General features: G+C 46.5%; 1 protein-coding gene across 1 annotated transcript; it reads left to right on the forward strand.

The window, feature by feature from the left end:
- Positions 1–4,785: 4,785 nt before the first annotated feature.
- Positions 4,786–14,516, forward strand: LOC138078591 (keratin, type II cytoskeletal 73). The gene is made up of 9 exons (XM_068971417.1): positions 4,786–5,232; positions 6,468–6,682; positions 7,497–7,557; positions 8,163–8,258; positions 9,001–9,165; positions 11,718–11,843; positions 12,231–12,451; positions 13,434–13,468; positions 14,269–14,516. The coding sequence occupies exons 1-9, from the start codon at positions 4,786–4,788 to the stop codon at positions 14,514–14,516; spliced, it is 1,614 nt and encodes a 537-aa protein (XP_068827518.1).
- The last annotated feature ends 9,757 nt before the right edge of the window (positions 14,517–24,273 follow it).

Here is a 24,273-nt window from a genome sequence, read left to right on the forward strand (position 1 = left end):
TGCTTGGAGAATCCTATGGACAGAGGAGCCTGGTAGGCTCCATGGGGTTGCAAAGAGTCAGACAAAACTTAGCAATTGAACACACACACGCACACACACACACACACTGAGTAGGATGAGCCTTGACTGGAAAAAGAAATGAGAATTAGGGCAAGGATTAGATGTTCTTTTCCTTAACTAGGAAAAGTCGATGGTGGAAGGAATTTGTACTTTGGAGAGTTCTTTTCTGAAAGTAAAATAATGAACCAGGACACAGGTGAGTTTTAGGAATTTTCAGTTCTGGAGGTATTGTGAGGTTTATTGAGTACAGTTGAATCATGACTGTGGTTCACTGGTGTGTATCCATGCTCAGTGACTGTCTTGTCCAAGTCTTTGTGACCCCATGGACTGTAGGCCACCAGGCTCCTCTGTCCATGGGCTACAGTCCATGGGGTTGCAAAGAGCCCAACACGACTTAGCAACTAAACCACCACCAAACATCTTTTGCCATATTTCCTTTTTTTCCAAAAATGAATAATAATTTTCTCAAAGTAGGAAAAGAATATTTGCTCAAACACAACGTCTTTCTAAAGTTCCTAATTTATAATGCTTAACTGTCCTCCAAAAAGTAGTGACATTCTACAAGAAAGTCCTTGTCACTTTATCCTGGCCAGTACCAAGTAATCGAAATTTTCTAATCTGATGGTGAAGCAAAATCCCCTTGTTTGAATTAGCGTTTATTTCTTATTACCGAAGAAACCTTTTCATATGAATATTTTGCCTTTTACGTTGCTTATCCTCTTCTTAAAAGTCTTTAAAAAGGTTTAATTGGAATATTGTTGATTTACGATTTTGTGTCAAAGTGAATCAGTTATACGTATTCATATATCCACTCTTTTCAAGATTCTTTTCTCATATAGGTCATCACAGAGTACTGAGTCGAGTTTCCTGCGCTATACAATAGGTCCTTGTTATTTATCTATTTTGTATATAGTAGTCTGTATTTGTCAATCCCAGTCTCCCCATTTATCCTTCCCCACTTCTCCCCCAGGTAACTGTACGTTTGTTTTCTACATCTGTGACTATTTCTGTTTTGTAGATAAGCTCATTTGTATCACTTTTTAAGATTCCACATATAGTGATATCATATATATATGTCTTTCTCTGTCTGACTTACTTCACTCAGGACGACAGTCTCTAGGTCCATCCACGTTGCTGCAAATGGCATTATTTCACTCCTTTTGGTGGCTGAGTAATATTCCATTGCATATCCTCTGTTGATGGACATTTAGGTTGCTTCCATGTCTTGGCTATTATAGTGCTACAATGAACACTGGGGTGCATGTATCTTTTCAAATTATAGTTTTCTCCAGATATACATAGTCCTGCATACTGAAGATTTTCTCCAACAGGTCTTTAGGTTTACGTTTTAAGTCTACTGTCTTATGAGCCAATTTTTGTCTAAAGTGTGAAACTTCACTTGAGGGTTTTGTTTGATAGATTGTGCTTTTGTTCTCTGTTATGGGTTGAATTGTGCCCTCAAAAAAGATATATTGAAGTCTTAACACTCAGTACTTCTGAATGTGACCTCATTTGGAAATAAGTTTTTCAAAAATTTCCCTTGAGACTTCTCTTTTGACCCATAAGTTATTTAGGCATAAATTGTTTAGCTTCCAAGTGTTTGGAAAAAATTTTGTTTTTTTACAATTTATTTATTTATTTTTTTTGCCACAGTGTGCAGCTTGTAGGATCCTGGTTCCCCAACCAGGCATTGAACCTGGGCTCTAGGTTGTGAGAGTACACAGTCTTAACCACTGGACTGCCAGGGAATTCCTGAAATCTTGTGTTTTAAAAATTAAAAAAAATGTTTTATTTCCAGTTTTATTCCTTGTGATCAGAGAATACACTCCATCTGACTTGAATTTCTTCTTTTGGTTCTCTCAGTTTGTTTTCTGTTTTAAACTGAAGTACAGTTGGTTTGCACGTTGTGTTAGTTTCAAGTGTATAGCACAGAGATTCAGTTATACACACATATATATATTCTCTTCAGATTCTTTGACCCTAGAGGTTATTACAAAATATTGGGTATAGATTCCTGTGCTATACAGTAGGAATAGGTCCTTGTTGGTTATCTAGTTTATATATAGTAGTGTTTATACATTAATCCCACCATCCTTAGCTCCTGAAGCCCCTACTTGCTGTACTTTCTTCTGTCCACCTTTAAGATCTTCCTCTATTTATTATATCTGTGATGTCCAGGTTTCTAGTTGTGGTGAGTGGAGTGAGTTCACACCATTTCTCCTGGTAGAGCAGTGTCAGAAGAAAGTCTGTCTGCTCCATCTTTCTGGATGAGAAATACTATTCTTTTACAGCATGACTGTAGTGCTCATGAGGGTGAAGGGCTTGGCTTTCTGCTTCCTTTGGGCTGATTCCTCAGAGAGGCCTGCCCCCGAGGCTTGAGCACAGGCTCTTGGAGGCACTGCCCCTCTGTGGGAAATGGGGCTGAAAATTAGATAAGGGTTCAGTGGACATCGATTCCCCAGGTGAGGGCGGGGCCGGGACATGAAATGCAAGGGACCCACTATTTGAAAAGCCACTTAGGAGAGATTTAAGGGTAGATGTGAGGATCCTGTCCTTAGGAGAAATGCTTTCAAGGGTCACTGAAGCATCTCCTTGTCTCCTCCATGACTTGCTGGGAGCCCTTCCTCCACCCCAGTTCTGCGAGGAGGGTGAGGGAGGAGTGGTAACTGAAGAGGAGTAGAGGGAAGATGGGATTTGGATCTTGTCCTCAGGAACCTTTCTGGCTGTTTGAGAGGATTGGCACACACCTGGGACACAGGTAGAGACAGGGAGTTAGCATAGACAATCGGTACAGTTTGGGGAAGCTGGCCAGAGAGGAGTGGCTAGACCAGGATGTGATCAGAGAAGGTTTTCCAGGGTATCTCTGTGGCAGGTTCCCAAGGAGAGACGGCCAGTGCGGGAGAGGGGAAGTCAAGGCCATGTACGGGGAGGGCACTCTCACAATGCACAGCCTTCTGAGTGCGAATACTTGCTTTCAGCCTTAGGGAATGAGCTCAAGGCCCATGACAGCAGTCTGTATTGAACAGTTTTGCTGAGACACTACGGGTCTGAATCATGACACTGCCATATGGAAAGGAGTCAATTAGGGAGTGCTCCTGGCTAGGACACTCTAGGTCCTCAGCACAGCACAGCCTTGTTTCATGGCTGTGAAGTGCAGAGGGAAAAACCTTTGTGTCTAGTGAAAGAAGGCTGAAAAGATTGCTAAGGACTATTGCTGATAGTGAAATTGAGACTGTCCATGAAAATGATTATTCTTAACTAGAAAACAGCTTTTTTTTTGTATAAAAAAGAAGAGGAGGTTGAATTTGGCAATTGCTTGGTACAATAGTTGTAGAAGCATCATACTGTTATGTTATAATAGAGAGTAAGGCCAAAATCTGCACAGAAATGGAAAAGAGGGATTGGCAAACTGTTCATTTGAGCACTTGCCTAGTGAAACAATTGCATTTTTATGGAGGAAATTATGTACTGTGAATGTATTTGGAATTGGGAATTGTGAAACTCTTGGGTCATATACTTTGGTAATATCAAGGATCTGGTAAAATTCAAATGTCTACCCTCTCCCTTAGAATTTTGAACTAGGTTTCTGTCTTATTAATTTATGACCCCAGAACCTAGATAAGACCTGGGACAGAGTCAGCTCTCAATAGAAGTGTGTTAAATGAACAGACAGATGGATGAACAAACACATGAAGGGCTGGCTGGCTGGCTGGACAAACAAATAAGGCCTGCAGAGCTTCGAATGTGGGGTCAGAAGACCAGCCAAAGGAGTTCTCAAGACCAGGGCCTGGTGTTTGTTTCCTCTGGGACTCATACAAAGAAAGGCTCATGAAATGTGATCCTCAACTATAACAGCAAACGTATGAGCTCCTGTTTTTCCATTTGTGGAAGGTGGACCCTCATAGCTCCTCTCCAGGACTAGCGAATTAAATGAGCTTCTGTGTATGAGGAGCTATTTTAATGTTGGAAAGCGCTGCACCAGTGTTAGCCACTGTGAATGGTGGCAATACCATAACTTTAAGGTTAAGGGTGGCAGTGATGGGAGGGTCCAGAACAAAGTCAGTGTGTGTAGCGAAAGGTGTACAGGGCAGCCTGGTTGGCAGAGAGGAGCAGGAGACTCCCCTGGGAGGGCACAGAGGGCCCTGCAACCAGAGGACTGGGCCTGGATTCCTGGTGGGCTTGTCTTCCATGGCCCAGGCCAGCCGTGAGACTGCCTCCGGGAACCCTGGGAAGCCAAGCCACGGAGCCTCTTTCTAACCACATAAAAGCAGCTAGCCAGGGTCCTGGGTGCAGCCCATCTGATTCTGGTACAGTCGTGAAATCTCTCACAGATGATGCTGTCAATTAAAGGTTTCCCCTCTGCACCCCCGCAATCTGGTCTCCTCACTCCCACGTCCTGGGGAAGGGCAATTTTGAGGCTGTGACAAACTTCCCAAGATCTTTCTAGGGATAATTCAGTCAGCCTAATTATCCCATGTTAATTAGATAAGACTCAAATTACAGGAGCAAGGCTTGCAAGCCTAGTACTCTGGGAGGTTTAAGTTATTTGCACGGTGTCTCTGATTTTGCTGGGAAAAAATGATTTGCTCCAGGCAAACTAAGCCCACAAATTAGGGCAGTGGCTCCCTCCTGAGCCCTATAAAGGAGGCGTCTGAGACCACAGGCTGGTAAGCTGCATCGCAGCTAAGGGTTGGCATCTCATTCCAGCTCGCTGGCCTCCCCAGCATGAGCCGCCAATTCACCTACAGGTCGGGAGCAGCTGCCAAGGGGGCCTTCAGCGGATGCTCAGTTGTCCTCTCTGGGAGCAGCTCTCCCTCCTACAGGGCAGGGAGCAAAGGGCTTAGCGGGGGCTTCGGAAGCCGGAGCCTGTACAGCCTGGGGTGTGCCCGGAGCGTCTCTTTCAACATGGCCAGCGGCAGTGGGCGGGCAGGGGGCTATGGGTTTAGCCGAGGCCGAGCCAGCAGCTTTGGCGGCAGCATGTTTGGCAGTGTGGTCCTGGGGCCCATGTGCCCATCCCTGTGCCCACCTGGGGGCATCCACCAAGTCACCGTCAACAAGAGCCTCTTGGCTCCCCTCAATGTGGAGCTGGACCCCAAGATCCAGAAAGTGCGTGCCCAGGAGCGGGAGCAGATCAAGGCTCTGAACAACAAGTTTGCCTCCTTCATCGACAAGGTGGGAATTCCTGGAGAACGACAAGGTCTGTGGCAGCTTAGGATATCTAGAAATTCTGAGGCCCAGCTCCTCCTCTCATGGGACCCAGACCAGCTCAGACTCTGGTTGAAAGACAGACTCATAACCTATAATACACCCTAAACTATAAGGCAAGGCAGATGGGGATAGTGGTACGCTAGAACAGTGGTTCTCTAAAGGGGTCCATGAACCGCTATCGGTCAGCATCACCTTGGCACTTGTTGGGAGTGCACATTCTCAGGCTCCACCTCATACCTACTGAACCGCAAATTCTGGGAGTAGGGCCCAGAAATCTGTGTTTTAACAAGCCCCCTGGTGATGTTGAGACACTCTCATGTTTGAGGACCACTGAAGAGCAAAGGGGTAAGAGGGTTTGGGGAAGTAAACATTTCCCAAGCTTAGGGGAGCAGGGGAAGCTCACCACAGGTGACAGTGAGGTAGGGCAGTGACGCATGAGTAGGACAGGTGGAGAGAGGCAACCTAAGGAGAGGGAAAAGTCACATGCAGCCTGATGGGACTTGTCTGAAGAATGGGGAGAACTGGGGTTTGTGTGTGTTGAGTGAATGGTGGGACAGGCCTGGAACACTGGAAAAGCACAAGAAGGGAATTTGGGCTTGACCCTGTAGGTGATGTGGAACCACTGGAGAGTTTTGTGCAAGGGAATGGTGGAATGTTCATAGACTGCAAATTGAAAAGGCTGGTTCTCCCCCTGGGGAAATGCTCTGAGGTCATAGGCAGCCAGAGATGAAGGCAACATGGGAGGGCCCGAGACCCCAGATCAATTGGATATCGGCCTCTGGCTGGGCTGGGAGAGGTGGTGATGAAGGAGACAGAGTAGGCAGAGGAGAGGCCAGGCCACCAGAAACCCAGAGAAGGGGTCCCTAAGAGCGTGAGGGCCAGAATGGCCAGATTACATGCCTAAGGACTCACCTAAGAAAGGTGGATCAGGCTAACCATCAACACTGGTCCAGGCAGGTAAGGACAGGTGCATAGGAGACAGATCTTGATGAGGGGCAAGCACGATAGTGAGGCCCCTCCTGACGCCAGTGGCTGTTCCCCAAAAGAGAACTGCAGTCAGACAAAGGACCTGGGTGGGAAGGGGTAGGAGAGTTATTTTCTGAGGGATGAGGCTACGTAACGTAAGGGAACACAGCTACTGTCCAGGAAAGAAAATTCCCTGGCCTCTAGCCATTGACTATTGGTTGGCTGGATTCCAGGTGAGGTTCCTGGAGCAGCAGAACCAGGTGCTGGGGACCAAGTGGGAGCTGCTGCAGCAGCAGGATCTGAACAACTGTAAGAACAACCTGGAGCCCATCCTCGAGGGCTACATCAGCAACCTGCGCAAGCAGCTGGAGACGCTGTCCGGGGACCGGGTGAGGCTGGGCTCGGAGCTGAGGAGCATGCGTGATGTGGTGGAGGACTACAAGAAGAGGTGAGTGGAGCCCTGCGCCCAGGCTGACTGCCTCCTGGGCCCGGGCTTTCCCCACAGGCACTGGGATGTATGCCTCTGGCCTCAGGGCCACTGAGCTCAGGTGAGAGTGACCCGTCCTGAGATCCTCTGCCCAGACAGGATCAGGGCCTTCTCTGGGTGGCCAGGTGCATTAGAGAGTGGACAGCCAGCATTTCAGGCAGTGGTGAGGCTGTCCTAGTTAGTAACTCTCCTGCTCCCCATTCACAAGAGCGCAGTTGTACATACCATAGCGTCTCAGGTCCTAAGCTTGTTCAAGTTGCCCCCAAGTTCCCAGGAACCTCCCAGCTGGGCAGGGAGCTGGACTTTCCATTGGGCTTCCTCTCACTTCCCTCAGACCCTAGACATTTAGGCCATGTTCCTTCCTCCTGTCTGAGGGGACAGTCTGACTTCCTTGGAACTCATTCTTGGCAATGGGGTGAAGTTATTGATAGGGGTGTCAGGCAGCTGGGGTGACACAAAAATCATGACTGAGAGAGGGGATGTGTTCCTGTGATTTGGACCGAGTGGGAGGAGGAAGAACCTTTTCACTCTCCAGGCTTCAGAGGAAATCTAGACCCAAGGCATCCAGCCCCCAGGTCCAGGAGGAGGTTGCTTCAAACCCTGCCCATGACGCTGGCCACATAGTCCTGAGTGGGACAGATTTGCAAAAATATAAAATAATATCTATCTATTAAAAGGTACATAGCATGGGCATCGCATCTCTTCTTTCATGATAACACTCCCACACACACCCACACCCACACACACCCTTCTCATCGTGATGCTTCTCCTGCAGGTATGAGGAGGAAATAAACAAGCGCACAACTGCTGAGAATGAATTTGTGGTGCTTAAGAAGGTGAGGACAGGATGCGTGTCCCTTGGTCCAGCAGGGTGAGGAGTGTAGGGGGTGAGGGAGGTGAATCACAGGAAAGACTGAAGTCTCTACCCCCTGCAGAAGGGCCTGGAACTGAAGGGCTACAGAGAAGGTGGAGGGATTTGCAGCCTGGGAGCACCTTGATGTTTATCTAGCAACTTCACTTTGTCCAGGCCTATGTCTTGTGTAAATGGCAGGAGTGCAGACATGGACAGTCACTCATGGACAGGCCCATGGTGGCCTGGGGAACAGCACATGCTTTGAGAAGGGCTGCAGGTTCACCTTCAGCTCTGACCACGGTGTGGCTGACCATAGGGAGGTAGGGCTCTCTCCCATACTCTCTTTGAGACAGAGGAGGCAGTAAAAAGATTCCATTCTTGGATGGGGCAAGAGGAGTTCCGGAGGCACAAGGAACCTGCTCAGGGTCTTGCAGTGAGTTCGGGTGGGGGTCACTTCTTGATCCTTGTGTCTTGACTCCATTTTCTGGGGCAGCTAGTCACTGATCTGGGTGTGGAGGGCCAGCACCTGGGAGACCCCTGTCTGGGCTTGAAGAAGGGCAATGTCAGGGGCTCTCTGGATTCCCCTAGGACGTGGACGCGGCGTACATGAGCAAGGTGGAGCTGCAGGCCAAGGTGGATGCCCTGGAGAGAGAAATCAAGTTCTTTACATGCCTGTATGAGGGAGTAAGTCTCCCCCAGTTCCTGTCCCTATCCTGGCTCCATCGTCTGGAAGGACAGAAGTGTGAATGAGCGGTTACTAACTCATCAGGAACTTTAAGAACCCAGGGACTCTTCAGTGTTGGGATGCTGGGAGCATTGTAGAGTAAAGCAAGCGTGACATCAATCTTGGTACATCCAATGATGTGTGCCATCCACTCCAGCCTGGCCACCAGCTGTCCCCTCTCACATCCTTCAGGAAGCCATGGGGCCCTAAGGGGTCCCCACTGACCCTCAGCCAAGCATATTCTCACTTCTGCTTGTCTTCTCTTTACGGCTTGGGAATTTCCTCGGGTCTTAGGCATGAGCCCCCGGGGATGGAGGTGAAAGTCCTCACAGCCTTTCTCCCGCCTCTGCGACCATCTGGTTTCAAGCCTCAGCCTGTTGGCCCATTCATGGGCTCTCAAATGTCCTTACTGTCCCTTGTGTGGTGGCCAGGCTCTCTCCCCTCCACCTTCTGCACTCCTGACTGATCTCAGGTGACAGTTATGGGGGTTGGTTTCTTCTTGGGCTACTTCGAAACCATCCAGCAGTTTTAGATGTAGTGTTGGAACCTCGGGACCAGTGAACTCCATTCTTGGAAGTTTTGAGGACTGCAGCTTGAGTTTATTTGGGAGGGTCTGGGGGGCTCCCTGCTGGGGCAGGCCCATCACCTCGGCACATTCTTCTGTTCACAAAAGGCACTTCAAGCTTCCTTGTTGCCCTGTAGGAGATTGCTCAGATGCAGTCCCACATCAGTGATACATCTGTCATCCTGTCCATGGACAACAACCGCAACCTGGACCTGAACAGCATCATTGCTGAGGTCAGGGCCCAGTATGAGGACATTGCTCTCAAGAGCAAGGCGGAGGCCGAGGCGCTGTACCAGACCAAGGTGAGCTGCACACCTCCCCAAGGTCATGTGTTCCGGGGCCTCTGGTCCATCCCATGACCCACCATGGCCCACATGCTCGCTGGGAGCACAGCATTGTCCAGGGTACTGGGGAAGCCCCAGAGGAGGAAGAGATGGCAGCTCTGTCCTTAGGAACCATGAAGCCATCAGAGAAAACACACAGCTGAGTGCAAATGAGTGTGTCACAGAAACACGAACCTTGGGGAGACAGAGGTTAGGGAACTAGGTCTGGGTGGGGCAACTCGGGAGCCATGTCCTTAGACGCAGACAGTTTTGAACTAATTCTGGGAAGAAGGAAAACGTGAGTAGTTAGCATCTCAACTCCCTTGTTAATGACAATAAATTATCTGATCATCTGAGATCAAGTCACTCCTATCACTCCTATCTTTTCATTCAAGTCCAACTCCAAGGAGAAAGGGGGAGGTTTGAGTCCCTTAGGTCTTGACTCCTCTCATGGGTTGTGGGTGGGGAAATGAGTCTTCAGATAATTTAGTTTCTCAGATCAAGATGGCAACTTACTAATTGTCCTTGAGGTTTATCAGGCTTCTTCTCAAGTGAAACCCACACTCTTGAGACCTTATCTTGCCCCTCCCCCTGCCCCCTTGTTACCTCAGGGGCAGAAAGATTTGACTTGCAAGGGTGTGAGGAAGGGAGGCTTTCATGGCCTAGAAGACAACTCAGGCCAAGGCTTCTTGATAAAGGTGCAAACTCAAGTCCTCAGTCCCCAAATCCTTCTACATTCCAGCTTCTAGCCAGAATCAGTGATGGCTATGTGGCCCAATCATTCTGGATTGTCAGTGACCAGTGCTTAATCCCAGATTCCTTCTAGAAGAATTAGGCATAAACATAATGTGGGTTCATTTTTTTCTTGAGGTTACCCACACCAGGATTTCTCCAGCTCAGGGCAAGCACTCACTGAGCAGAATGGCATCAGTGTCATCCCAGAAACAGTACTGTGAATGCTCATTATTACTCCCCTTTTGAAGGTGAAGAAGTGGGGTTCAAGGAGTTTAAATAACTTTTCAAGGTCATTTAGCTGATAAGTGACGGAGCTGGGTCTGAATCTACATGTCTAATGTTCCATAGCATTTAGACAGAAAGTCAGGAGGTGACTCTGGTTGAGGAGGATTTATGAGAAGGGCTCAGGGTGGCTTGGAAGTTGAATGGCAGGAGTTTAATCTCCTGTCTCAGGAGGAGACGACTTGGTGTCAGAATCAGGGACTTAGTGCCCTGGTGAGGAGGGCTATTGTGCAGAGATGCAGAAGGCCACCTGACCTAGCACCAAAGATAAAACACAGGAGCGCAGTGAGAAGTGCCCCTACCTTCCAGGGAACCCTGACTCTAGGACCATGCTGGAGCCAGATATTAGACAACCCCTCAGAGACAGACAGGCAGAGCACAGTCACTGGAGTTCTGGATGTCACATGTTCTTTGTGTTCCCCTTATGTCACTTTTCAAGGTTGTCTAGCTGGTAGGTGAGGGAGATTACTGTATTCTGGGGTAAAAATGGAGTACTCTCGATTACTCAATGGATGACATCAAATGCAGGAATAATCCCAAACTAATAGATGACTCCAAATTCGTGACCCATGGTGATAGGATATAACCAAATCTACCCCCGCACTCCCATACACACAAAATGCGCCTCCATGTCGAGCAAGACTGCCAGTAGCCTGGAACTCAGCTGAGCTATGAAGGGGAGGAAGTCCCAGAAAAAAAAGGTTGGTGGCTCATCAGCTCCCTCTTTGGTTCACTCATTCATTCATTCACCAGACTTCTTTTCTAGCCAGACTCTGTGCTAGATACTGGGAATTCAGAAATAAAACTAAAGGTCCCTACCACCCAGTCATTCTGAGTCTGATGGGAAAGACATTGAAATGTGTGGTCACAGTACAGAGTGGTAAGATCTATAGACTGGCATGCCGGGGACTATGGGCACAGATGGGCACCCAAGCAGGGACCAGTGAAGGCCTCCTGGAGAAAGTGAGTCTGCCCTGGCTGAGCTGGACCTGATTAGGGTGAAAGAGAGGATGAATGGGGGAGGGTTTTCTAGCAGGAGAGAGGGGCTCGTGCACAGACTCAGAGATTTAAGAGCGCGTTGGGCTCCTTATGGAACCTGAAACTGTTTGGCAGAGGTGCAGAACCAGGTAGGTGATGGATGAGGGCAGTGAGAACTGAGCCTGAAGAGCCTAATAGAGTCAGATCTCAAGGCACCTTGATGCCAGGCTAGGAGTTGTTTGAATTTCACCGTGACTTTGAGGAGCTATCGGCAGAGAAGTATCATAATCAAAGTGTGTTGCAAAGCTGCAGTGTAGAGGGTGTGAGACTTTCGACTGTCCTTATAGCTAAAACCTTCAGTGAGATCATCTCTGCTGAAGGCAGATAAATCAAGCCAAAGAACAGATGTTTGAGTGGGAGGCTGTTGATAGGCCTGGTGAAGCAGGGACCCCTACCTATTTCTGCCACACTCCCCAGGCAAAGGCACGGCCTGCTAGGCTGAGCTTAGGTTCCTGTGTTGGCCCCTCTCACCCTAGTTCCAGGAGCTGCAGCTGGCGGCCGGTCGGCATGGGGATGACCTCAAACACACCAAGAATGAGATCTCAGAGCTGACCCGACTCATCCAAAGACTGCGCTCAGAGATTGAGAGTGTGAAGAAGCAGGTGAAGGGGCTTTGGGGTATCCTGGCTCACTCCCAAGGGAGGGGTGAACTGTCAATCACACACTCTCCCCCATGTCCCTTCTTCTCACGGTCTTCCATCTCAGAACTCCTTTCCTCAGATCAAGCCTCTGTTCTCATCCTTCCACACTTAGCTCTCACCTGAATCCTGGAACAATTTGAAAGGCCCTTTCAGAAAGCCAAGGGGCTGAGAATAACAAGCCTCTCAGTTCCAGGTTGACAGGACATTAACCCCATGGGTGTGGCTTTGCTCTAGGAAGTGGGCAGGATAGAGCATGGTCCAACCACAGCGAGCACTTGGAGAGGGGCCGTGAAGGGAGGCTCAAGGTACCTTAGAACTCAGGGGGCAATGCCACCTCCTGATCCTCAGTGCTCCAACCTGGAGACGGCCATCACTGATGCTGAGCAGAGGGGCCACTGTGCCCTGAAGGATGCTCAGGCCAAGCTGGATGACCTGGAGGCCGCCCTGCTCCAGGCCAAGGAGGAGCTGGCCAGGATGATGTGTGAGTACCAGGAGCTGATGAGCACCAAGCTGGCTCTGGACATCGAGATCGCCACCTACCGCAAGCTGCTGGAGGGCGAGGAGTACAGGTAGGTGATGGGAGGGCTCTTAGAATGTTAGGGCTGGAGGGACTTTTGGAATCCTCTGGCTTAATTTCCCAGGTGTGGGTGACAGGCTGTTGGAGGGGTTGGAGATACTTTTTAGGTCACCTACAGACATAGCCTTAAACAGCATCCTGTCAGATAATAAGAGGTGATTTCCTTTATGGTTTTCTTTCCAATCTTCAGACTACAACAAAGAGAAAGCTTCAGCGTGGAGCTCTTGTATATTTGACACTGACCTGACACTTGCAAATATCCCTACCAGTAAAGAGATGGTAGATCCTAGGTTCAAAGTCTCTGAGCAGGCAACAATATCTAGCCAATTTTTCTTTTGTTTTATTTATTTTCACTGCTACTGTTTTTGTCTTTTTTTGGTCCAGCGATACTGGTTTTCTATGTATCCTGTTGATATAAAACTTCCTTTTAAGAGAAATACATTTTTTTTTTGTCACAGAAGACAGTCAATGAAAAATACTAAACATATAACAGTATGAGTTATATGTGGTCATAGCAACAGTTGAAAGGGTAGTACATGAAGTGTTGACACTTGAAAATCCCCATTCTAACCTAGCATTATTTTATGAATGAGACCCAGAAAAGAGAACTTATTGGTCCTAAAGTCATAAAGTTAGTTCCTATTGGCAACACCTGATGCTAGTATTTCTACACATGTATTTATTCAGACAGTAGCCTCATAGGGATGAAGAAGTGGGCTGATGAGAAGCACGCATAGCAGGAGGGCCCCTGGGAGGTGGTGTTGCCACAGGGGCTCCAAGGTTGCAAGGTCACACATCTCCTAAGGGGAGAGACCAGGGAGAGGTGCTTAGAGTCACCCAGGGCAGGTCATGCCACCTGGCCAGCTGGAGGACTTACGGAGGCTGCGCTAGCCTGGCTGACTGTTGCAGGCTGGGGTGAGGGTAACTCAGATTCCATGTGATGGAGATTCACCTGTGCTTTTGTCCCCTTGCAGGATGTCTGGAGAATACACCAATTCTGTGAGCATATGTGAGTATTTCACACCTCTGAAAGAGTATTTTTAGTCTATTAATGAACACAAAGGAAGTGGTCCCCTACCACCAGGACCCCCATGGAACAGCCTGGGTTCTGGCTGATAGAGCAGCATTGTCCTAATCTCCTGTGCTGAGACCTGCAGCCTCTTCCTTGATGGGGTCTGCTTCCCATCACATTCTGACATTTCACACTTCCCCATTTCTGGGCCCTTCCCCAGAAACCTCACTCATAAGACTCTCAGCCCCATGCTCTTCTGCCACCCCCCATCCTGGCTTTGCTGCATGCCAGAAGCTGTGAGTAGGAAGAAGGGCACCTCCTCACCCAGAGTGAGACCCGGGTGTGCACAGAAACATCGTGCACAAACAGTCGAGATGCTGCCCTAAAGGATTCAGCCTGGTCTCCTAAGAGAAGCCGGCAAAAACTCTCCCGTATCAAGCACTCAGGAAATTCTTTGGAAAAAAATTAAGAATGTCTTCTTAAGTTAAACGCAAGATTTGCTGGCTTACATGATGCTTAGGCGTCATCTGCTCTTTGGGGGAAGCTCCTGCTACTCCTGTTTGTTCAAAGAATGAGAAGGCACTGGGCTTGTGGGTCCTGTGGGATCTGGGCTGATTCTCCTGGTGCTTGAGCTGCTCAGGAATTGAGCATATGTCTAAAGCCAAGTCCCCAGTTGATGTGGAGTATTACTTAGGAGGGACACATTTAATCTAGGTAGAGCTGGGAGGCTGGAGAGGACTTTGGGTCAGCCCTGTCCTGGGACACACACTTATTAGTCCTCCCTCTGTCTTCCACAGCCGTCATCAGCAGCTCCACGGCTGGGACCGCAGGCACGGGAGCCGGCTTTGGGTACAGCGGCAGCGGCACCTATGGCTATCGGCCCAGCTCTGTTGGGGGGGGCTATGGCTTCCTGCTGGGGGGCTGTGTCACTGGCAGTGGGAACTGCAGCCCCCGCGGGGAGGCCAAAAGCAGGTTGGGGAGTACAAGTGAAATCAAGGACCTGCCGGGAAAGACCCCAGCTCTGAGCTCACCCAAGATAAAGTGAAAGACAGCTGTCCAGACAGCTTGCTTTGGTTTCTCCTGGCCTCTCTTCTTCAGGAAATTCCTCCCTCACATTTGTCATCATCTCCTCGCTTTTCCTCACCACTGTCATCTCCTCTCTCGCAACTCTCTGCCTTAGTCTTTCTTAATAAGGAGTCAGGATGATAGCCCATCCTTCTGCCTCTATACTAAGAGGCTTCTTAAGGCAGCCTCCCCTTCCTGCAGAATTGCCAGGGATAAAGACTTGACCCTTTCCTGGCTGTAAGCCCCTCGCAGATGAAGCTTTTGTCTCAAGGGCAATCCCAGTCCTCCTGCTTCCCCTTCTGTGCCCTGGTTTAGGTAATTATTTGGCCATGTGCACCATGGGTACAGACCATTACAAGTCCACTGACAGACCTGCAAGGACGGTCTCTTGTTAGATCAGCATCAGCTCTGGGGAAACCCTTGGTCATTAGCTGTATTTACCTTGCACGGTCCCTGCAGACTACAGCCAGGAGAAACCCTGCTGACTGGCCCGTCGGTGAAGGGATTTGTCTCTCAGCATGTGCCTTCTTGTCCTCGTTCAGGTCTTTCTTCCCTGCTTCCTCATCTTACCAATAAATTTGTACAACTCATGCTCCTTCTCTCTCCTAAGGGAATCTACCTCTTAGGCAAAATTTCTTCTGTAAATAGAGGTCAATGTCCTGGAACCCGAGGCCCGGTGTCTTTCAAAGAACCCCAAAGTAACCTTTGAGCTGAGTGAAAGACATCCTTGCATGGATGGCAGGACCCCATGGTCACCTTCATTGGATTTTGTGATACTGGCGATTCATCTCTGTCCCCCATCTCCAGCAGATGAACCTTTGAAATCACGCTTTTCTCAGGTCAATGCACGGGTGAACGGAAAATCTTTGAGAACATCCAGATTGTTGGGACAGACAAGGAGCCAACATTTGTCTTGTGGCAAAATTTAAAACTGGCCAAACAGAAAAATAAATATCATATACTAACACATATATATGGAATCTAGAAAAATGGTACAGATGACCCTATTTGCAAAGCAGAAATATACAGTCATAGAGAACAAATGACCTAAATAGAAAGGCAATCCAAAAAAGAGAGGATATATTTATACGCATAGTGTATTCACTTTGCTGTACAGCAGAAACGAACACAACATTGTAAAGCAGCTATATTCTAATTTAAAAAAAAATAAAATTGGCCAAGAGGCAGCAGAAGGCCAGTTCCAGAAAGCCTGGAGCTCAAGTTTTGGCTGCTCATTGTTCTCTGGACAAAGATCAAAGGCAGATTCTGTTTTAATTAATGACCCAGGTTCTCTTGATCCGTGGGGAAGTTTTACTGGGTTGAGGTGGATGTGAATGTACATGTACGTATGTATGAGTTGTGTTTAAGCATGGGGGCCATCTCTGTTACATGTCACTCAACTTCCAAAACACTCCTGTGCTCAGAGTTTTCTCATAGGCCCCCAGGCCAAAATCATGCTGGAAGCATGCAACAGGAAGCAAAAAGTAAGTGAGAGGCCAGCACACATTGAGACCAGGGCTCACAGGTGCATCTGAACAGGGTCACTATGGGTCCAGAGAGAGTCCTAGAGTTCAAGCTGATAGCCTTGAATTCAGATTCAATCCGTGCAACTAAGTGATGATCATGGGCAAAGCTTTCAAACTCTTTGAGCCTCATTTCTGTAGCTATAAAGTAAGCAGAATTAACTACCAGATTGTAGTTAGGCTAAAATGAGGCAATATGAAGATGTTCTGTGCAATTCCTGGTACAAAGTTCACACTTAATAAATGTTAAGTGGAAACAGAATCTTGTTCTTGATCTTTGTGGTTCAAAACATAATGAGCTCACTGAAAGGTGCTTAGCTGCTGGTAAAGCAATTAACAAAATCTAAACTTTAAAGAAACCATCTTATAAACTATATGCAGTTATTGATTGCCCAAAGGAGAACTAGCTGGCTGAATAACTAGTCACAGGGAAGACACTCTTGGGGCCAGTAAAGAAATGGTGGTCAAATCAAGGAATATTTAGAAAGTAGCTATCACATGCCTGGCATGAGTTAGTGCTGAGGATATAGTGATATAGAAAAAGGTCCATGCTCCCCAATAAGTCTTGGTTGCCCATTATATGTAAAGCACTTTGTTAGAAATGGGGACTGTGCCTGGCAGTTAAATAGGTTTTCCCTCTCCTCATGTCAAGGGAAACAAAATGAATATACATATACAGCAAAAAGGTCTATGTGAAGAACAGATAATGTCAGCAAAACAGATATATATATATATATAAATATATATATCCATTTCCATCTATCTATCATCCTCAGTTCAGTTCAGTTCAGTTGCTCAATTGTGTCCGACTCTTTGAGACACCATGGACACACACCAGGCTTCCCTGTCCATCACCAACTCCTGGAGCTTGCTCGAACTCATGACCATTAAGTCGGTGATGCCATCCAACCATCTCATCCTCTCCTCCTGCCTTCAATCTTTCCCAGCATCAGGGTATTTTCCAATGAGTCAGTTCTTTACATCTATCATTCTAGTTGTTGATTAATCTGATGAAACAAAAGGGTTGGAGGATTATAACTAGGTCTCAAACAAAATGATTACGTCTTCTTTCAAAAAGCTTGGAATGCATATGTGAATGTATCCTCTTGTACTGTCTAAGAAGCAAGGCAATGGCATTTCCAGGCTATGACTTGATCTTTAGGTATACATCTAAATATTATCACTGCTGCTGCTGCTGCTGCTAAGTCGCTTCACTACATATTCTCAAATAGGAAAAAAAAGTTTTCATTTAAATGAAATATATACAACTTTTTTCATTTCTAATGTGAAAAAGAAAATCACTTTATCATAAAAGATGGGAATAAAGTCAACAAAAAATTATTTGGGGAAAAGAAAAGGAAAAGGGACCAAACTCTTAATGAGGGTCTTCCTAGTGGTGTTAGTGGTAAAGAAACCATCTGCCAATGCAGGAGATATAAGAGACGCAGGTTCAACCCCTGGGTTGGGAAGATCCCCTGGAGGAGGAATTGGCAAACTACTCTAGTATTCTTGCCTGGAGAAACCCCATGGACAGAGGAACCTGGCAGGTTACAGTCCATAGGGTCGCAAAGAATTGGTCATGACTGAAGCAGTTTAGCATGAGCTTTTAATGAAGATGTAACCACAAAAAAATGTAACTATAACCCAGGTGGGATATGGGCAACATAAGAAATCAGAGGCAGCACAGAGGAGAGTGGGAACTTCAAGGAGGTCAGGGGAGGCTGGCAGAGGAGGCATCACCTATGGAGTTTTGAGAGGAGGGAGCTTACTAGGCAGACAAGAGGAAGAAGTGGGCATTGTGCCCAGGGGCACTAGATGGTATAAGCAGGTCACGGTTGCCCGAGTGTGAAGAGGGAGGCTGAAGAGTTTCCGAGGGTGGAGAGGGAGGGGCCAGTGGCACCTGAAGCTGAGGAGATGGGCAGCAGCCACATCAGAGAGGCCCTGTGTCTGCTAAGGAGCTGGGATTTCATGATGTAGAGCTCAAGGGAGAAGCCTAGATCTTGGGTGTCAGACAGGCCCAGCTGAGGCCCTCCTCCGCCACTCACGGTGTGACTTAGGCAAGCTACTCTGTCCCACGAGTCTCAGTGTCCTCCGGTGTAAAAAGGGGTTAATAATAGTAGCTCCCTCGCAAAGCTGTCATGAGAATCACACTTAGTGAGAGAATGTAGGAGCATTCTTTAATTTAGTGACTGCCACATAGTATGTGTTCCATAAATGGCTGTTAATAAATCACTGTTACAATTATAGCTCTTAGTATTACTAGGATAGACTCTTCTTTCAAGAAGCTTAAGTGAGAGGGAAAGTAGAGAAGGTCTAAAAACTAAGGATAAAGAGTATTGTCTATTAAGAGAGATTTCTATCACTTAACTTCTACGCTTGGATTCGGGTAATTAACACTGATGGCCTCCATGGGAAACCCTTGAAATCTCAGTGGTTTAAGTTAACTTGAAAAGGGTTCATTTCTCATTCCCAGTCTAAGGCATCTCATGTATATGGTTGTGACAGTGGATGTCTCAGGAGCCTAGGCTCTTGTGTTCCGTAGCCCTGTCACTTGGCACACTCGGTTTCCAGAGTTACTAGGATAGGAGAAAAGAGAGATTCGAGAAGTATGTGGGCTGCTGACTGCCTCACTCTAGGAATGACACACTTCAATGCCATTCGCACTTGATTGGCCAGCACGCCCCCACTCTCCAGCCAAATCCCAAAGGAGGCTGGGAAATGGGGAGGAGCCAAGTCCACTTGGTAAGCACTGGCGCTGGCAACCTTCCTCAATGTAGGGACAGACATCAGTTACCACCAGAAGGTAACTCCACTGGGTGGTGTTGGGGTGATGCTGGCATCTGCCCTCCAGTCCACACAAACAACTTCCCTTTGGTTTTGACAGTGTAGCGGGAGACATGTTGCTATAAACCAGATCAGTCTGCATATTATATTTATTATACTTAGATCTCCTTCAGGTGTTTAAGGAGATACTGTAAATTTGTTTGGATTTGGAAATTTGTCTACTTGATAGTGGACTAGAGAAAACTTGTTTAGTATTTCTTAAAGTATATTCCTTAAAACCCTGATTCTTATATTTAGTCAAGGAGGGGGGCTCTGTGACCTGAAAAAAGCTATGGAAAGCCTTGAGTTTTTTTTTTTTTAATTATCACAGTAATTTATTTCTGATACTGGAATCAGCATTCTACTTTCTTCTCCAATTTTTTTTTGAAAAAAAAAAACACTCATACTAATAGTGGGAAGAGGGAGGGGGAATATTGGAGTGGGAGGTACACACTTTCATGTATAAGGTAGATTCAAAGATATGTTGTATAATGGGGGAAGATAGCCAATGTTTGGTAATAATTGAAAATGTTAAGTAAAATTAAAAAAAACTCACTTATAAAAATTATATATAGCTTTTATTATGTTGAGGTATGTTCTTTCTATTCCTGCTTTCTGGAGGGTTTTTTTTTTGTTTTTAATCATAAATGGATGTTGAATTTTGTCAAAGGCTTTCTCTGCATCTATTGAGATAATCATATGGTTTTTATTTTTCAATTTGTTAATGTGGCATATTACATTGATTGATTTGCAGATATTGAAGAATCCTTGCATCCCTGGGATAAAGCCCATTTGGTCATGATGTATGATCTTTTTAATATGCTGTTGGATTCTGTTTGCCAGAATTTTGTCAAGGATTTTTGCATCTATGTTCATCAGTGATATTGGCCTGTAGTTTTCTTTTTTTGTGGCATCTTTGTCAGGTTTTGGTATTAGGGTGATGGTGGCCTCATAGATTAGTTTGGAAGTTTACCTTCTTCTGCAATTTTCTGGAAGAGTTTGAGTAGGATAGGTGTTAGCTCTTCTCTAAATTTTTGGTAGAATTCAGCTGTGAAGCTGGGCTTTTGTTTTCTGGAAGATTTCTGATTACAGTTTCGATTTCAGTGCTTGTGATGGGTCTGTTAAGATTTTCTATTTCTTCCTGGTTCAGTTTTGGAAAGTTGTACTTTTCTAAGAATTTGTCCATTTCTTCCAAGTTGTCCATTTCATTGGCATATAGTTGCTGATAGTAGTCTCTTATGATCCTTTGTATTTCTGTGTTGTCTGTTGTGATCTGATCAATGGAACAAAATAGAAAGCCCAGAGATAAATCCACACACCTATGGACACCTTATCTTTGACAAAGGAGGCAAGAATATACAATGGAGAAAAGACAATCTCTTTAACAAGTGGTGCTGGGAAAACCGGTCAACCACTTATAAAAGAATGAAACTAGAACACTTTCTAACACTGTACACAAAAATAAACTCAAAATGGATTAAAGATCTAAACGTAAGACCAGAAACTGTAAAACTCCTAGAGGAGAACATAGGCAAAACACTCTCCGACATAAATCACAGCAGGATCCTCTATGAACCACCTCCAAGAATATTGGAAATAAAAGCAAAAATAAACAAAAGGGACCTAATTAAAATTAAAAGCTTCTGCACAACAAAGGAAACTATAAGCAAGGTGAAAAGATGGCCTTCAGAATGGGAGAAAATAATAGCAAACGAAGCAAGTGACAAAGAATTAATCTCAAAAATATACAAGCAACTCCTGCAGCTCAATTCCAGAAAAATAAACGACCCAATCAAAAAATGGGCCAAAGAACTAAATAGACATTTCTCCAAAGAAGACATACAGATGGCTAACAAACACATGAAAAGATGCTCAGCATCACTCAGTATCAGAGAAATGCAAATCAATGAGGTACCATCTCACGCCAGTCAGAATGGCTGCTATCCAAAAGTCTACAAGCAATAAATGCTGGAGAGGGTGTGGAGAAAAGGGAACCCTCTTACACTGTTGGTAGGAATGCAAACCAGTACAGCCACTATGGAGAACAGTTTGGAGATTCCTTAAAAAACTGGAAATAGAACTGCCATGTGACCCAGCAATCTCACTGCTGGGCATACACACCGAGGAAACCAGAATTGAAAGAGACATGTGTACCCCAATGTTCATTGCAGCACTGTTTATAATAGCCAGGACATGAAAGCAATCTAGATGTCCACCAGCAGATGAATGGATAAGAAAGCTGTGGTACATATACACAGTGGAGTATTACTCAGCCATTAAAAAGAACACATTTGAATCAGTCCTAAGGTAGATGAATCAGTTTCAGGTAGATGAAACTGGAGCCAATTATACAGAGTGAAGTAAGCCAGAAAGAAAAACACCAATACAGTATACTAACGCATATATATGGAATTTAGAAAGATGGTAATGATAACCCTGTATGTGAGACAGCAAAAGAGACACAGATGTATAGAACAGTCTTTTGGGCTCTGTGGGAGAGGGCAAGGGTGGGATGATTTGAGAGAATGGCAGTGAAACATGTATATTATCATATGCAAAATGAATTGCCAGTCCAGGTTTGATGCATGATACAGGGTGCTCGGGGGGCTGGTGCACCAGGATGGCCCAGAGGGATGGGATGGGGAGGGAGGTGGGAGGGGGTTCAGGATGGGGAACACATGTACACCCATGGTGGATTCCTGTCAATGTACGGCAAAACCAATACAATATTATAATTAGCCTCCAATTAAAATTAATAAATTTATATTTTTAAAATTACATGCTTATATTAGAAAATTCAAAAATATTAAAAAATATTAAAAAAAGAATTAGAATTTCACTTCCCAGTTGAGAAAGCACTGAGTGGGGTTCACTCAGGTGTAGCAGTAGCACTAAGTGTATTCATGGATTCTGCAGTAAGATGCTACCTTAACTCTTTTTTTTTCCTTTTAACCCAGCATGGAATCCACCCCCACAGTTTTTTAATACATGATATCTATTAATTTTCTTAGAACTAGTGTTCTGGGACAAAAGAGACCCACTGGCAAATCCTTGCTTAAAGAGTTTCGTTCATGTTAGACTGCTGACCTCTAGTTTCAAAGGGTGCTATTTCTGGCCCCATCTAGCAATCCAGGGGTTGCTGTCTCCCAGAACTAGTGGCAGAGATGGTCACAGGGCCTGAGGTGACATAGTGAGCTGCCGTCAGGGGCAGGTGCAATGAGAACCCTGCTTATCAGGCTTCAGCCTCGTTTTGACCTGCCCATATCCTCACGTATCTGATGTCTCTGAAGCCTGGATGTGTCACTTTTGCCTTTTCATACTCTCTAAGGTGAGCCTGAGGGTTGAGGAATTCTTGATTCATCCAGCCAGTTGACCCTTCACTGGAGGATAAGAAAAGCTCATTTACCTGTTCCTGCCTAGGGGTGGCCAGCACCTAACTCTGGGCAGAAATGGCTTGGTCTCAGACGGCTGAGTGTCTCAGCTTCTTAGAAGGCGTCCAGGGAAAGGGAGACTTCAAAGGCTCCCTGTGAAAGCCAATTCTATGTAAGTCTCTCCAGCTTCAATTTAAAACCTTTTTTTAAACTCAGTGACCAGAACTTATAAACTAATTGTGTTCATGGGGTGGGGGGGCGGGGAACAACCGCTGGCTAAAATCATGGGGCAGAGGGAGAGATCTCATGAAAGAAGGGAAAGCACAATCCTGAGTTTCTTGAATGGCCTAATGATCACCCATTCATACTGATGTCCTCCCCTTTTCCAGAGGGAACGGACTACAGCATCTCCTCTTAGGTAGCAAAGAGAGCCCACCCCTTCCCCCCCAGAACACCCCAGACTCCTCTATCTGTTTATCTGCAGCTGGCGCCACCTTCCAGCACTCACCAGTGTCCCCAGAGCCTTGTTCCCTGTGGGGTAAACACCTTGGCTGTTATTATGTTCTGTGATTGGCTCAGTGGAGGCTGTGTCAGTCATCTACCCTCAGGCACTATCTGGCTGGCCCATTAGGGTCCCGAGGGAAGCTGAGGCTCCACCGAAGAATAGAAGACACAACACGAGCTTCATCCTGACCTCCAGTCTGTTTCACATTTGTCCTGAGTGTCTCTGATGCCAAGGCCTTGGCTGAACCTGGGGGAGCAGGGGGGGAAGGACCTTAATCCAGAGGGACCTGTCAGTCTGATGGAGGAATGGGATAGAGTTCTAGGGCTCAGACAGACTGAGCTATAAGAGCGATGGAACAGAACCCCCTGGACGCCAGAGGAGCAGGAGGGAGCTGTTTCTCAGGGAAGAGAAGAATTGAAGGCAACTCCAGCTGGAAAAAAAGAAGTTGAATTAGATCGAAGAAAGAAGCTCCTGAGCTTACATGGAGTCAGGTTCTAGAACTGAGTTCTTAATTTCAGACTGGGGGAGTTGTCCTTGGCCTTTCCTGACCTGTTCCTGAGAGTCCATCATGTGTTGGTCCAGAATCAGAGATGTCAGGGCAGCAAATGTCCTGACCAAAGTTTCCTTGATTGGAGGAATGATCTTCTTCTACTATTAAAAACAAAACATAAAACTCAAACAAACAAACCAAAGACAAATCAAAAACCTCCAAACCAAACCAAGCAACAATGAAACAACCCCCAAACCTCAGAAAAGGCCGTCTTCCTAAAGTTCTCCTGTGCCATCTCCCCAGGCCGTCTTCTTCCCTCCATCCTAGATAACGTCTCCCCAACTCTTGTTCCAGAAATGCTTTTCTGGAGAAAGCTTTTAGCTCTGGCCCAAAACCATCTGCCAGCACTTGTGACCAGAGTTCTCACTAGCCTTGTTTGTCACTGTGTCTGGTCTCCCAGATTGAGAAATCCCTGTAGACGGATCAGAAGTTTCTACCCTTGGAACTTTCTTCTGGGCAGACAGCAGGGGACAGACTAAGGAGGACTCTCTGGAATATTCTTGACCTTGTTCATGTCCTTCTGAAGCAGAACCAGCCTGGACATCTGTTACCCTATTACCCTGGCCCCTCCTCTACCCAAAGAAGCCAGACCCACTGAGAACTTCCACTGGAGATCTGGGCAGGGATAACCCCAGTGATTGCAGGGCAGCGAGGGGAGATAAGGCAGCCAAATGACTATAATGCAGGAGATAAGCTGAGCAAATGCAGGGTTCGGGACCATTTTATAGGGAATTCATGGGAGTTCAGGGTGGAAGAGACAAAAATCTCAGAGGGGAGATGGTAATTTCATAAATGGAGAACCAAGAGGCCCTAGGTGGCCTGAAAGATATTCATGAACTACATATTAGGCTGACTCCAGCCAGCCCAGCCCTCTGACTATTTAAGGACTGAGCAGGGACAGAAAGCCCAGCTGTTCTGTGCCCCTCGCCTGTCCACCAAGCAACCAGTGACCTCCACCTCCCAGT

This window comes from Capricornis sumatraensis, chromosome 4, assembly GCF_032405125.1.
Source record: "Capricornis sumatraensis isolate serow.1 chromosome 4, serow.2, whole genome shotgun sequence".
NCBI lineage: Eukaryota > Metazoa > Chordata > Mammalia > Artiodactyla > Bovidae > Capricornis > Capricornis sumatraensis.